Genomic DNA, 16,105 nt, shown 5'->3' with positions numbered 1-16,105 from the left:
TGTGAATACATGGGGTGGAAGCTGCAAGTGGCTCAGCCTGTAGCTCGATATCAGTGAGACCAAGTCTAATGGAGATATCTCACTCTTCAGTGGAGTGAGCACCCCATCATGGGAGGCATGCAATCTGTGATTCACTACCACTGTCATCTCCGTCAGCATGAACACATTCTTCAAAAACGAGGCATGTTTATCACACCCATCTGAGAAAACTTGACAGACCTGCTCAGGGCTCCAAGTTTGGTGGTCCCTGGTGTAAGAGACGAGAAGGCCCCTGGGGTCCACCCTCAGGCCTGTGGGACTGGGGGACAGGACAGGGCAGTGGGCTCAGGAACACTTACTCAACAAATGAGTAAGTGAATGAATGAATGAATGGTCGGCCACAAGACCTGCCATATCCTCTGCCCGCATGAAGACTAGCTCTTCACTCAGAGGAGCCACAGGCTCCCCGCCCAGACTCCCCACCCGGATTCCCCACCCTGTGGAGCACAGCCCAGAGCCTCAAGAAAAACGCTCTGATGTTGCACCAGGGACCCAGTATCTTTGCCACCAGCTGGCAGAGGCATATGTCCAAGAGCTCAGAGAGCCGTAAACCAGCTCCGCTCCCCAGATGAAGGCAGCATTTCTGGGGTCAGAACAATTCTCGGGGCCTGGGCTTGGTAAGAACACATGTGCTGACACCCACCATGCAACCCCAGGGGCCGGCCTGAGGGCCAAGGTGGATGTATTGTGTGGGGAACAATGGGACACACAGGTCCCCAGCAACGCCAGGCCTGGGAACGTGGCACCTTAGGACTCTCGGTGCAGCCCTTCTCCCTCAGGCTTCTCACTGCTCCCTCCTGCCCTGTGTTCGCCCGGGCAGGAGCATAACCGTGTAACCACACAAAATGCTCCCCCCCCCCAGGAAGAAGCCCTCCAAGCCGTTGCACTCACGTGGCTCCACGCATGGGCACACATGCGTCCACAGGCCCATGCGGCCAAGGTGAGCGTCGGCCCCCTGCCCGGCAGAAGTCCTCCCTTCCCAGTAACAGGATTCAGCTGGGGGACAAGCACTCCCCTCCCCACATGAAGGGAGTGGCTTGGCAGCAGGGTAAAATTTATCATCATTATCCTAATATCATCTCCAGGCTTGACAGTGGCAGCAGCTAAAGAAAATACCAAGGCTTAACTTGGGGCACGTGGGAGAACGAGGCAGAAGATAGGAAATATGATTTATGATGGAAATCAATGCAATCATCATACTCTGTGCCTGTAAAATTGGGCTGCGCCTTCAGTGCCCACAGGCCGACTTCAGCCCTGCCTGTCAGAGGATTTGGGGGACCCTGGGAGCTGGAGCCGGGGTGGATGGAAGGACCCAAATGATTAGGACACTGCCCATCTCCTTTCCTAGGCTTTGGTGAGGGGGCCAGGGTGCAGAGCATTATCTGAAGAGGAAGACAAAAGGAAGCAAATTAACCTGTATCAGTCAGGGTCTTGAGCACTTTAGACCACAGGACTTGTTCTGCTCGCCACAGTACCTGTGGAGGTAGACAATTCTTTCCTGCATTTTCAAGTCCATTAAACTGTAACACAGAGAGGTTAAGTGACTAAGTGAAGGTCACACAGCTAGTCACAGCAGAGCCTGCTGTTCTGTTCCTGTGGTACCACATGGTTTGCTGACAGGTGTAGAAAGGCTGTAGGGGCTGCCCCGGCCATGTGGTACGAGGGGCCCCCAAGAAGGGCCCACCTCACCCAAAACAGCCCCCTCGCCTGTCCCAGCGTCCAGAATTCTGCCATTGGCCATTTCCATTTGAGTTGAGTCACATCTCATTTAGTTGGTGAAATGGTGGTGGTGGTGTCGATAACAGTGGTGGTGACAATGGCGGGTGACCGTGGTGATGACAGTGTGGTGGTCACAATGGTGATGGTTTTTCGGACATGTTTGTCACTAACATAGGGCAGAAAGTCAAAGCAAAATACAGACAGGCATTGCCAGGAATACTGGAGATAACTTATGTCTACAGGGCAAAATTTTCTAGATGAACGAGGCAAGAATTCTGCACTGCGGCCCGAGAGACCCAGAAACGGGTAGAGCAGCCTCTCTTCCTTGTAGATCTGGACACAAGCATTGTTTTCCCACTGAGCGGACAATCCCTTCACCCCCTGACAAGCCATTGGTACTCAAGATGGGGAAATGGTGATGGGAAAACGACTTCCAAAGACCTGCGGCCTGAGCTCCTGCCCATATGGGGGTAAAGCCGCGGGAAGCGAAGGAGCCTCCATTCAGGGGCGTTTTTCCCCGTCTGCTCTCAGAGCGAGGCGGGGTTCCATCCAACGGAGGCGTGGCGGTGTGAGTGAAGGCGTGAGTGGATGCACTGGGTGAAGTCACCGGCAGGGAAAGAAACCAGACCCTGGTAAAGGCGGCCCAGCGGGAGAGCCCGCTCTCTGGGGAAACGGAGGCTGAGGGAGAGGGGCTTAAACAGAGTTCAGCGCCAGGGGAAGCTCTGAGGCCTGGACATCTCCGCAAGGAGCCTTAATTCAGCCTTGAAGGAGGGGAGAATCCTGAGGAGGGGACATGGGGCTCCCCGGTCTCTCCACGAGGTCCTCGTCGCTCCCAGCCTCCGTGGACACTGGTCCCAGGGAGACAGTGGGGCGGGGGCCAGGGCCACATTCGCAGTCAGCTTCCCTCCAGCGGCCCAGAGGTACCCTTCATCAGCACCTCTGAGCCACTAAGGAGAACGTGGAGACAGAGGCGACGATGCTCAGAGGCGGACAGGGATGCAGGGGGGAGGAGGACATCGGACAACCGGGGCCAGCGACCGCCCCAGCGGAAGGGCAGGGAGCAGTGACGCAGCCAGGGGCGAGGGAGAGGCACGAGGTGGGAGAAATGCAGCCAGGCTCCGCGGAAGCTTCGGGGTCACTGGGCGGTCTGGCGGGTCGCCTGGAGGCGGGGAGGGGGTGACAACTCTGGCATTTCGAAGGGCACCAGGGGGCCAGCGCCTGCCCTGATGAGACCTGAGGATCTGGATAGACTTTCCAAACCTAATTAGTGTTTAATGGTCTGGAGAGATGCCGCATCCGCCGTCACCGGCGGCACCACGACGTCCGCTTCAGATTCCTAATTAACGTTTAAGGAGGTGATCTGCTGGTGGCCGCCTCAAAGGCCACCTCCACCCCCCCTTTGCGCGTCGCACCAGGGGTCCTCGGGCAGCCGGGGAGACAGTCCGAGGATGACTCCAGCCACCCCCTTTAAAGCGGCTTTTCCACAACGCTCTAGTGCACTGGTCCCCACCGAGGCGTGACTCCAGGCCGGCGCATGGGAGGGGCGGCAGTGCCGTGAACTGCACAGGACAGAGGGGAGGAAAGAGGGAGAAACGCAACCATCTGCCCCAGGGTAGGGGGCGCGATTGGCCAGGAGCCCTCCAGTGAACAAGGCCCCCCGGGGGGTGGAGAGGGGTGCAGTGGATGCAGCCAGGGGGGTGGCGGTGGTGACCAACTGAGGGGGACCTGCTCTTCAGAATGTGAGCAGGAGACTCTGAGGGGTTCCTAGCGGGAAATGGTTCAGAAGCCTCCTGCTTCCATCATCAAATATGGGACCAGGCAGGATGAGGAGGCAACCCAGGCATAGGACAGCAACGCCTGGAATGGGGTTAGATTCCAACCTGCGGGCCCAGAAGGTACTGGCAGGTGTAAGCCTGGCCACTGAGCAGTGGCAGTGACATTCCTAAAGCCAGGTAACCTGCAGAAAGCCAGGCTTGGGGCTGGTGGTCACGCACACCTGTGGGACCGTCGAGGGGAAATGATGAAGAGCATCCAGAATGTGGCAGGGAAAGCGGGTCAGGTGGAGATGTGAATTTTGGGATTGCTTCCAGGGAGTGCAATTTGAAGGGAAGATGTGGGGTGAAGTCCCTGCGGGGAGAGGATGAGAGGTCAGCAGCCCCTGGGAGAGCCTGGTGTTCTGGGCACCGGGACAGACGGACGAGTGACTCACAAGAAAAGCAGACAGTGAGGACAAGGAGGGCGCCCAGCGAGGAGGTACCCATGCACTCCGACGATCCAGCCCACACGCACCGCGTCCTGCATGCGACACACACATATCACACTAACACCTAAGCCTGACACACATGTGGGCAGTGTGACTCAGAGACCCTGGCGTGTTCCAGGAGGAGGGCCATGATCGATGCTTATTAATGAAGCTGCCCAGGAGATGGCTAATTGATGGCGGTGTGCGGCTGTTGTCTGGAATTTAACCTGATTCATCATTTAGCCTGTTGGAGGCTGGAGAGCTGTGTTAATTAATGCCAGGAAAACAGACTTGGACGAGCTGGTGGTGCAGCCTCACATTAAAAAATGGAGAGCAAGGGGCAGAGAGGGAGAGGGAGAAAGAGGTGGGGGGTGGGGCGAGAGAGAGAGAATGATTAAATCTAAAGCCCAGAGACAAAACAAATTCCAAAAAGCAAATGTCGAGGCCATTTCTAGGATGACTCAGATTTGTGTTTGGCCAGCATCATCCAGCTACGGTGTGAGGATTAAGAGCAATTTCCTCTAGATTTGTCATTTACTGGGTATGGGCTTTGTTCTTTTCTTTAACGTGCCTGGGGACTCCCACCAGGCCTGGTACTGAGCCCCAGTGAGACAAGGGAAGAAGAGTCCTGGGTTGTGGGAGGGTGGGGCAGAGGGAGAGGGCCCCTCTTGATCACCACAACAGGGTCTGTTGTCCCAGGGCCGCCTGATGGGGCTCTGGGGGAGGGTTCGGGGAATCTGACTCAGGGACAAGCTGAAGGGACCCAAGGAGAAGCGGAAGGGACAGTAGGCTGTGGGTAACACAGGCCAGGGTCTCCGTCCGACCTCAGGGCCAGGCTGCCGGCTCCCTGTCTCAGTCCCACCTGCTCAGCTTCCTAAGAGTCTCTGAGTCTAAGTGGGGAAGGCAGTGGTCCCCCTGTGGGCTGAGCAAAGTCAGACCCACTGGAGAGCCCCGCCCCCCGGGATGCCCATAGTCAGGACCTAGTCAGGTGTGTGTTCTCAGGGGAAGGGCCAGAAACCTGTCGTGAGGGGAGGGTTGTGAGCATGCTTTCATGGGAGAGACTGATCCTTAAGTCTGCGTGCGTATCTGAGGGCAGCTTTGGAAGATGGGCTTCACTGGCCCTGTGGGGCTTTAGCAGATGAGGGACAATGAGGGGAGATGGGTTCGGGCTAGAAATACTGGAGCTGACCAGTGTGGATACAGGACACCCTGTGCAGGAAGGAGCCCCCACACCCACTCTGAAATATGTGAGACACTCCTGAGGGGCCACCCTCCAGAGCTAAGGAAGGGACTTCCATGGAAGTGGGTGGCTGGTCCCCGACCAGTGCAGGCCTGTGTGGCTGGGCTTTGGGGAATCAGTTACTCTGCCACACCGAGGGCGGCAGACTCATTGCATGACCAGGGCCCAGGAACCGTAGGCTTGAACACATAGGCAAGGCTCGTCTGCAGACTAGGTGGGGAGCTCCCAGAGGGAAGGGCCAGCCATTCGGGTTTGCTGTGCCATCCTTGTGCCAGAGAACAGGGCCTGGCCCAGGAAGGTGTTCAATAAGCATTGGATGGCTGAATGAGCGAATGAGTGAATGAATGAATGAAAGAACTTCGTGCCCCATCAGAGCAATAGGCTCCTCCAGTACTGGTGGGCCAGGCAGAGAGGGCAGGGCTGGTGCCGGTGGAGGAGTGGCCTTGGGGAGATGGGGGAGCCACAAGCCCCTGAGCTCAGGGCGTAGGTGCCTCAGTAGCGCATGGCCGCCCCCAGCCCCCACCTCCAGGTCTCCGCTCTTCCCCAGAGGCTGTCCAGTCCTTTCAGTTCAGTAGAGTCCAAAAGAGTCCCAGTGACGGGGGTGGGAAGGGAAAAAATCAGATGTTAGGTATTTTCTCAAAAACAATGGAAATGCTAAGAGAGGAGGAGAGGGGTGAGGGAGAGGAAGTGGGAGCAGGGGAGGAGAGCGTGGCTGGCGCTCATTTATTGAACACTTACTGACCAGGGCTGGGCACCATGCGAAGGGTGTTGCTGGAGCTATCACATTTAACTCCCTGCACACCCAGGAGGGGGCGACTCTAAGGGGTCAAGGAACTGCCCCGGCTCCTACCAGCAAGCGTACGGCAGAGTCAGGACTGAAATCCAGGCCTCCCAACTAAATCTGGGCTTGTTTCACCCAGAATTATCTATCCACTGCTGTCTTTAAAAATATATACATCACACACCGCCCACCCTGAAGAGGGTCCGCAACTCAGGCTGGCCGTGTCGGCTCAAAAGCTTGGTTTCCACGGAAGCAGATTGTAATTAGGACCACAAGGGTCCTCCCACCCTGGCCAGGGCAGCCCCGATGTGTTGGTGGGAGCAGGTGAGACAGACATGGGCCAAGAGGACAAAGAGACAGGCTGCCCTTGGCCGTGTGGACCCAAGGGAGCCCTGCCTGGGAGGTGGAGGTGTGTGAGCCAAACCGCGCTGCCTCAGCGACTTCTCACTGTGTCGTCCCATCGACCTCACCTGCCGCTGCCCCGGGAAGCATCTACCCATGCAGATGACCCCCAACCCAACCCCGTGGCAATGGGGAGGAAGGCAGGGAGGGAGGGACAAGGGAAACCAAAATGCTCAACAGGAGTCCCTCCCTCTGGAAGCCAGCGAAAGAGACCTTTGACTGGCACCCCTGGGATGGAGGGTGCCTCCCTTGTTTGTGCCAACCCACCCTTGCCCTGTGGGTGAGGGGGAACCTATTCTGTAAACTTAGATTGCAGAAAGCAAAGACAGGGTGGAGATTGGAGAGAAATAGAGAGAGAAAGGCAGGGAGAAGGGGAGGGGCAGCCCCAGACAGCCCCACCAATAGGCTCCGTCCAGCCTTCGCTGTTGCTGGACACTGCAGAGCAGAGCAGCCTGTTGCATAGCAACTGCCAGGGGCCTGTTGGTGGGGGTTAGACCACGGAGGCTGGCGGGCTGCCAGGATGAGGCTCCGTGACCCACCTGCCTCCTCACCACACACACAGAGCTTGACGCCCCACTGTGCCTTGGGTGACAGTCAGCTCAGGCTACATGCGTCTCCAGAGAGTGTCCGCTCAGCCTCAGCCATTTAATATACTGGGATTTGGCCACACTCTCCTCTAGACCCCCTTCCAAGCAAACGGCACACAAGGCCAGGCTTGGGCTGGGGCCCAGGGTTAGTCTAGAGTCAGGAATGAAAGCCAAACCAGGGACATTTTACTTGGACCCACTGAGCACATTCCATGCACAAGCCTTGGACTTCTGTCTTCCCACCAATGAGGAGGGGACTGGGAACAGTGACAATGCTAGATGTCCCTGATGTAAATGCTCATCTAGCATTTCTCAGGTACCTCTGACCTAGTGCCACTGTGCAGTTCTTTGAAACCCTTGCTCTTTCCAAATGTGCCCTTGTGGAATGCTGTCCCTGCTGAGAACTGACGGGGGGTGCCAGGGTGCACAGCACAAGCTCAGACCCTCCTGAGGTCACACTGGGTGCCCTGCCTCCAGCTGACCTGCCTGCCCACTCACACTCTTTGGCACCCTGCTGGCCCTTCTCCCAATTCACCCAGGCCTCCTGCCCCTGAGTGTGCTCATCCCCCACCCACCCCAGCCCCAGCCCCACCACCACATCCTAGCCCCTCATGAGTTTGCTCACCTGGCTAATTTGGCTTCTGAGAGACCAAAGGGACATAGAGCCACATTACATGGTCAGTGCAAAGTCTGGAACTTGGGGAGGTTTTGGAAACTGCCCCTTGCCACAGTCCCATACTTCCCAGTCCCCCATGCAGACACATAGCTGCAGCCTGGGCAGGTCCACACCCTTATGCCCTGACTCAGAGCCAGCAGGCCCAGGCCAGGGCCACGGCCATGTCATTAAGGCAGCCCAGGGCCTGTGCTGCTTCTCAGCTCCCTTCCCTCCCTCCTCTGGGGGCCACTTGGACAGCAGTAGGCCAAAATGAGTGTGGGGGTGACTACAACTCACAGAGTGACTTGTGTGACTAGGAGGACCCAATCACAGAAGGCTTGCTGGAAGGAGACACGCAGATTAGGGCTGTACTCTTTAGACAGATGTGAGAGGAGGAGGAAATGAAGGTAAAATGGGGAAGGGAGAGGGCCATTCAGCCAGCATGGGCAAGGGGGCAGATGACGCTGGGGGCGACTGGGAAGCGATCTCAAGTATTTTGACGAGGGACCACGGGAGCGCCTTGGCTGGCAGCCAGCCCCAGCCAGGGGCAGCAGGGCGCTCTGAGTGAGGAGAGGGGTGAAGAGCGGACAGGGCCTACACGCTGGCACCTGTCCGACCCATGAGCATCAGATGGCTTCTGCAACGAGGGCAGTGGGAGCAAAACCAGGTTTATTTAAAAATCTTATCTGGAGGGTTTACATTTCAATGGGCTGTGGGCTTGCATATTTTAACAGGAACCTTGGGTTCTTCTGTCTGGTCTGTGCTCACAGACTGTCTCCTCTCTCAAGCCATGATCGCTGCTTCAATAAACCCTTCCTAATCCAAAGGTACAACAACGCCACTTTGCGGGAGGAGGGAGGATTAAAGGGCTTCGCTCTTTTGGCCGGAAACAGGGCTGTCTTCCGGTTGCTTCTGGCCTCTGGGTCAGCCACAGGCAAGTGTCTGAGGCAGGAGCCAAAACATGCAGGGAAGGGGCACAATAGAGGATTCAGTCACCCGTTTGGTCCGTGGGCATTTATTGAACACCTACTGTGTGCCAGGCATCACATCAGGTCTGGGTGTACCCCAGGAACAATATGGGCTGGGCTGTTCCTCATAAATAGGAGGTAAGCATTGAACAAATAAATACACAAATGTGGGACCACAGGAATCCTATTGCCCCAGGGGGTGGCAACACAATGAAGCGAAGAATGGGAAGGGGATGGGACACCTAATTTGAATGGCAAGGCCCCTGGTGAAGCAGAGAGCTGAGGCAGCTCAAGAGGTTGCCAGGCAGAAAAGGGAGCCAAAGCTGCTGCACCCACAGGCAGCCTTGGGATCTGCCCCTCACACCCTGGGAGGGGACCGTGGTCAGAGGACACCAGCAAAGGCAGCCAACACTCTGCAATTACCACTGGGCGTGTCCTTGAGTCAGAACTTCGTGATGGCAACAGGCTGGCCTCCTTGAATTTCTAACCCTACTCTATGAAATGAACCATATGTGCTTTATTAAGGAGGTAATTAAAACATCAATATATTTACAACAAGCTACAAATAACGTGCACTGCTTCTGCCATTCCCCTGTGGTCCCTTCTCATTAGGGGCCTGGGACAAGTGTTCATCCCCCCTCCCACAGTTAAAGAGGACTTACTGTGCACAGCACTGGGATGCCAATAGGGCCTGGGAGTCAGAATCTGCTCTCCTGGGGCTTTGACCAAATGATTTCTCTATTAATTAATCTGTTAATTACAATTTGCTAAGTGCAAAGTCCAGGCAGAGGGCAGAGCTGCTGGAGAGCCACCCCCGCCCTGGAGTCTCAGTGGTGAGTTCTCTGGTGAGTCCAGGTTGGAGGCTGTGTCCTCACCACCAGCCTTTTCCGCCACCGGCTGGAAACTCTCAGTCGGTTTCCCCAAAACTGTCCAGGGTACATCTTCAGAAAATAAGTTTTGAGTAGTGACCTTTCTGTAGCAGGAGCATGTACACAGGGTCCTGAGCAATGCTGAACACAGCTGATGCCTGCAGCTGGTGGGTGGGGAGCAATGTCCAGGGTGATGGGGGCCATCGTATTCGGGGCAGCTTCATGGGGGCCCTGCATCACACAGGGCCCCATGCTCAGAGGCGTCTCATGCTCAGGCTTCAGTGCTCTGCAGTCGCCATCTTGAAACTTATAAAATTTTGTCTTTGAACTTGTGTTTTGTAAGTGAAGTCATAGGACAAAGGAGCACATGCAGGGGTCCTGAGGCCTCTGCTCATGCACAGTCCCACCTCTCACCGCTTGCCCGATCTGGGCACACCCTGGGTCTCACCTGCAATCGCTCTGCCCTCGAGGCCAGCCAGCAGTGGCTTGGGTGCAGCTTCGGGGGGCTGGGTCTGCTCGACCACGGTACAGCCTGCAGTGCTGGGGTATGTCTGGCTGGCTAACAGAGGTCACGTCTTAGTGGAGTCATCCTCTTGCCCCGGGTCCTAAAGAGTTCCCGGCACAGCATTTACAACACCCTTGAGAGCTTCCTGCTCACTGCGGGGCTGCCATGGGCAGAGGTGAAGGCAGGCTTCCTTCTTAGCTGAGATGCAGCATGTCAGCCAGTGGGCAGTGTCAGGGGGAACCCAGCAGTCCTCAGGCCCAACCTGCTCCTCGATGTTGCAGGGTGGGGCTCTGGGTACCTGTGAGGGGTCTCCATGCCAGAGGGGATCCTGTCTTCCTCCTTAACCTTCCGGCCCGCCTTGGTCTCCTCTGGCCAGCTCAAGGCACCCTCCAGGTACATGCCACGAAAAACAGAGTGTGCAATTTTGATGACTCTGCATAGGACTTAAATGTTCTGATATTTGCATTTAAAACTGGCATTGCACAAAATAAAGATAAATGGCAGAATCCATGCTAATAATTTGAAATTTATATTTTTCTTTACTTTAAACGACATCAAACAGCAAATAAAAACACCATGACACGTCAAGAGAGAGATTGTGAAAGAAAGGGAAAGCTTTATATCTTCGTGATTTAATGGTGTTTTTTCCCCCGCCTTTTCAACAAAAAGGCTTGCAAATTATGTCTCCCTTCCCACAGCAGCGATGCTGCCGGGACCCGGGCTGAGACACCCCAGTGAGCCCCAGCACACGGGGTCTGCCGCTTCACATTTCCACAACCATCCTATGTGCTGGGGTGGGGAGCAGACCACCTAAGACCGGGCTTCTTTAGGTCAGGGAGGATGAAAACCAGCAGTGGGGATGGATGAGGATGAGAAGCGAGGCTCCTCACGAGCACACACAGGCGCCGGTGGGCGGGCACAAAGATGAGAGCTGCCTCCACTGGAGGCTGCAGGTTTGGACTGGAGGAGAATCCGCATCACCATGCAGCTTCGTGACTTGAGAATATGCAAGTCCTTCTGGTGAGGAGGGAGCTGGGTATCACCAGGCACTCACACATCCCAAAAGGAGCCGGAAAGGACCGTTGGCTCTGAGGTTTGGACACTACCCTGGAATTACATCTGGGGGCTCCACTGCTGGCTGGTGAACACTCTGGCTGTCCCCTGACCCAGCATTCCCCCTCCCTAGTCCAGATCTCCCCAGGGCATGTCTGGGACACAGATTGGACAACAATGTGGAGACGGATGCTTGTTGAGAGCCTACTATGCAGCAGACACTGCATAATTTCCTCCCTTATCTCCTTCAACCCCCAGCCTACATGAGTTTTTTAAACGTGTCTGTAATGTCACACAAGTACTCTATAAGCATGCACATGTGTTTGCATGCCCACGCACACAGGAGAAACAGAGATGCAGAGAGAGAGAACCAGGAGAGTCTCGTTGAGGAAGAGCTGGGTTTGGATGGCCAGTGAAGAGTGACAGAACTTTACAGGTCCTTTTACTTCTGAGACAACTCTGGATTGGTGACACAGAGCCAGTGCAAAGCAGAGGGTTCAGGTGCCAGAGAAGACAGGTGGCAAAGGACCCCGAGTGGCCCTGTGGGTCGGGGGCTGCCCCAAGTGAAGTGAGCAAGTTTGAGAGAGGACATCCAAGAGTTCTCCCCAGCATTGGCTGAAGTAGTTGTCGGGCAGAGGGACAGAGCAGGGCTCAGCCCTCCCCTGCTCCCTGACCAGCCCTCGGGAAGGTGGCAGCAGCAGAAGGGAAGCCAGGTGAAGACAGTCCCTTCCTGATTTGGTGACAGAGCATATCTGGGCTCTCAGGGGCCGGTGAGCCCCCTCTGCAGGCTGGCCCTGCTCTGGCGAGGAGCCCGTTCCGGCCTCGGGGAGCTACACAGACAGAAACAGGCAGAGGGGAGACACAGACAGGGAAAGGAAAGGGCTCTCACAGAAGAGCAAGCCCAGGAGCACAGCCCGGGTGTCCAGGGGAAGGAGTAACAGGAAGTGCCAGTGAATCGGGACCATCCCCCCAGACCGGGCGGCACGCTCCTGCACCCTGGCTCACAGCGACCTGCAGACACCTGTGGGAGGCAGATGTGGCTGGCAGGGAACAGAGGGCAAGGAGAGGGTGTGGGAAGGAGGTGGGGAATCCAATCTAAGAGCCGGGCTGGCCTGTCAGTCTGTCTGCCCACCAGCCACAGGCCTCGCCTTCCTCGGGGAGCTACGTTGCATGGCCAGGTGAAGCCACTAGACCAGCTCAATCATCATATTTATTCTAATTGTATCGTAATCGTCCCCAAGGAGCCTGGTTCAAATGAGCTTGACATTATTAAAATTTTAATGCCCAGTTTTCATAGCTGAATGAATATTTAAAGGGTATGTCCCAGTTTAAGTTATGATGATGAAGAAATTAATGGAATGTCTTGTTTAATGCATGGATATGTGTTGATGCAAAAAGGGGCAGGGATGGGCAGGGGCGGGGCGCCAGAGCCTGAACGCAAGGGGCCTGGGAAGGCAGGTGCCCCCCACCTTCTGCTGTGGTTGGGGACAGGGGGCGCCCAAGTCCTGGGCCAGGACCGCTGGCTCTCCACCCCCCACTAGAACCAGAAACACAGTGGGCAAGAGTTAGTGATCTGTCCCCTGAGACCTGACCCACGGAAGGTCATCCTGAGTCACCAAACCCCACTCAGGCACCTGGAGGTATGACCCAGGCTGAGAGCCACGGGGGACATCGGGGCACTGATGACACCTCAGAAAGAGAATCAGCTGCACCTGTACAGCAGCCAGCCCCCACCAGCCCCCGCCAGCTCCCAGCCCCAGGCCCTCCCAGGAGGGTGTCACAGTGGCCAAGGGGACACTGGACAGAGGAGCAAGAAGTGGGGGAAGGGACAGTCACCATGGAGTGGGCTCAAAGTACCATGTTCACCTGACAGGGACACACTGGGGACGCCCAGCTGGCTGTGGTTCATGCACCTCTACCTGCCCCTCCTCAGCTGTGCTTGCCCCTTTTCCTGCTGGGGAAGCCTGAATCCCCCATCTGGCCCCCTGCTCTCCCCTCTTCTGCTTTGACCTCTTCTGGACCATCCCAACTCTATCATATCTGGTTCCCAGCATCTCCTGGACATGTAGTCAGGTGTCAAGAATTCAGGTTCATTTGGCTATCACCATTTACCATTTGTGTGACCTCAGGCTAGTTTCTTAACCTCTTAAAACTCCATTTCCTTGCTTAAAGTTACAGACAATCTACTTGCATGCTCTTAGGGGAAGTTATGATAACCCAACAATGTAATGTGTGTAGCAGCTATTCATGTCCCTCCTGTAGGTGGAGCAGTATTGTGTGCCCACTGAGGGACCCGAGTTCCTCTTCTTGCCACTCAGTTCCCAGGGTTCACGGTGCTCTCGTATGGAAAAGAGGACTTTTCAGGAACCTTTTGTGCGGAGTATCAGGAGGGCTTCAAGGTCAAGAGGAGGAGGCGAGTGGGGGTGTGGGAGAGAAGCTTGCAAATCAAGGGAATGTACTTGGGGGGAGGAAGGCGCTGGGGTGTAGGGAATGGAGGGGACAAGAGCTGGTCGAGGCCAGAGGTGAGGGGCCTGGCTGAAGAGGCTGTATTCGATTGGACGGCCCAAGGAACCTGGCCCCAAACTCCCCTTGCTTGACGGGCACTGTCCTCACTGACTTCCTCCCAGAGTGCCTGGCATCAAATAAGATAAAATGCGAGTAGGCTGAGCCACTGTGCCTACCCTTCCCAGCTGAGTCCCTGACCTGCCACTTCTCGTAGCTCTGGCTTGTCATTGGCACCAGAGAGAGACACTCCCTGCCTCGGGGAAGCGTACTAATTAGACACAGGAGAGCCACAGAATCACGCCCAAGGGAAGACAGTGGCCAGACCTGGGTCCGGGGCAGCTTTTCCATAGGAGAAGATAGCAGATACGGGGGAGATGAGGAGAAAGGGGTGATCTAGGAGGGAGGGGCAGTCTAGGAAAGGCTTGGGTGCTAAGTCCCCAGAAGCACTGGACAAGAGACCGGAAGCACCCTGGCACCCTCCTGGAGCCCATCTCCCAAGCCAGATGCCTGCTCAGCCATCCGGACCCTTGCCTCAGAAACTGAAAGGGAGGTAGTTTATGGGGGAGCCAGGGCACCCTAAGTGAAGTCGGGAACTTCATCGTGTCCCTCTTCCTTCTTTCTGCAATTGGAGGTCTCCCTAATGCGGCAGCTTCCTCTGCTGGCCGAGCTCACAGACAGAGCACCTCTCTTCCCCTGAGCTCCACAAGGCGTGCCAAGTGGGAACCATGGGCAAACAGCGGGACCCTGACCCCTCTTGGTGGACTGGCCCCCAGTGTCCTGTCCTGTCCCCCTGGCCACCTGGCTCCTTCTCCTCAGTTCTGTGCCCTGCCTTCTGCCTCTGTCCTTCCCGGCGGTGAGTCTGCCCTTCCTTGATGTCACCTTGCTGACTCACCAGCACCCGCACTCCCCCACCCAGTTGTCGTGACGCAGCGAAAACTCACTTCGAATCAGAGACCAGAAGGCCTGAGGAAGCTTGTGACTGGCTAGCCCAGCCTCTAGACACGAGGAGAATTGGTAACAATAAGTCACCCAGTGCAGGACAGAATCCCCAAAATAGCCCTGGCAACCCGGGTTTCCAGGTTCACCCTGCCATGGGTGGTCCTGCCTCCACTTCCCCATCTATAAAATGGGGGTGTTGGTACCTGCCCTGTGTACCTTGCAGGACTTTGTTGAGACAGGTGTGCAAATGTGGTGATAAGGGATAAGGGGGAGTATGCGTCAGGGAAAAGCACGGGCAGACACATAGAATACAATTCCATTTGTGTGATTCCTACTGTTTTTATTGCTTGAAATATCTTGGAACTTCAGGGCTGGAGAGCCCACCCTGTTGCCTCCAGCATCAGGAAGGATGCAAGACAGGCTGCAAGGCTGGGATGCTTGGAGTTCAGAGACCCCTAGTGGCCTGAACAGGGCATTGAGATGGATCCCAATGAGGCAGGTGGCCTGGAGCCGTGGAGACTCAGAGTGAACCCTGGTGTCCACCCAGACTCCACATGAGTCAAATAACTGTGCCAACTCCTCACACACCCCCAAGGGGGCAGCCCCAGCTGCAGGCAGGAGCCCCAGCCAGGAGCTCTGCATCAACCAGGAGCTGGGTGGCCCAGAAGCTCAGGCACCCAGGACTCACAGCCCACATCTTTGAGATGGCAGGGGGTCTGGTAAAACGCCCCACCATGCCCTGGCCCAGGCAGGGGACAGTCTTTGGTGAGAGAGACCAATCAGCTCATTTTGGCAAAGCCAGCTGTGAACCAGGGTCAGCCAGAGGTGCACTGCGGGCCACCTCAGATTCTGATATCACAGGCCAATAAGAGCTGCTCAAAGCTGGGACAGGGACACCACACGATCTCTAATCCAGAGAAACCCTCCTGCAAAAATAGTGTGCCGGGGGTCACGTAGGTGAAGGGAAATGGGTGTGGTTTAGAGAAGATATTCAGGTTTGCAGCTGTGTGGGTGTCCACTTGCGTGTATCAGTTGGTGTGGTCTGTGTGCCTATGTACCTGTGCCTCTTTGGGTGTGGGTGTGACTGCCTCCCACCCCATGCCTGCTCTAACACTGTCCCCCTGTGCTCTGTTGCAGATGAACCGGCCGATCCAGGTGAAGCCTGCGGACAGCGAGAGCCGAGGAGGTAGTAGCTGCCTGCGCCAGCCCCCTTCACGTGAGGGCCCACTTGTCTCTGCCCCCTCCTCCCCCTCCCTGCCTCCTGCTCCCCAATGCAGCAACGCAGCGACTCCTGCAGCCTCCTCCTGTCCTCCCCTGTCAGAGTTGGGATGGGGTTTTGGAGCTCTGGCTGCCTGGTGCCGGGGAGACGGTGATGGGGAGGGAGGGTGACTAGGGTCTGCTGGATGGTGGGGTTCAGTCCTTTCTGTGAGTGAGTAACCGCTAGCATGTCCTGGGGCACTCTTCTGCTGTCTTTAGGACACCGAAAAGGTGTTCCTCCCACTTCTGTGTCACCAAGGAAAGCCCCACTGTAGCTGGACTTGACCTGTGAAGGGGTGCTGGGTCAGGAGGTAGGCAATGGGGGTGGGAAATGGGAGGGTTCA

The 16,105-nt window shown here is 56.3% G+C and overlaps 1 protein-coding gene across 45 annotated transcripts in view; it reads left to right on the top strand.

The window, feature by feature from the left end:
* CELF4 (CUGBP Elav-like family member 4) overlaps nt 1–16,105 on the top strand; it is a 292,825-nt gene that overhangs the window by 203,160 nt on the left and 73,560 nt on the right. For 23 of the 45 annotated variants that reach the window (XM_037033355.1, XM_037033371.1, XM_037033339.1 and 20 more), the window contains exon 3: nt 15,642–15,720. In XM_037033355.1, coding sequence (XP_036889250.1) covers nt 15,642–15,720 — 79 coding nt within the window. The remainder of the gene's footprint in view (nt 1–15,641; nt 15,721–16,105) is intronic. The other 22 variants (XM_037033303.1, XM_037033293.1, XM_037033283.1 and 19 more) reach the window with 1 other exon arrangement.

Source organism: Sturnira hondurensis, unplaced genomic scaffold, assembly GCF_014824575.4.
Source record: "Sturnira hondurensis isolate 20B ecotype Veracruz unplaced genomic scaffold, ASM1482457v3 Scaffold0001872, whole genome shotgun sequence".
NCBI classification, from domain to species: domain Eukaryota; kingdom Metazoa; phylum Chordata; class Mammalia; order Chiroptera; family Phyllostomidae; genus Sturnira; species Sturnira hondurensis.
Note: the sequence above shows the minus strand (reverse complement) of the source record. Positions and strands in the feature narration are given on the sequence as shown.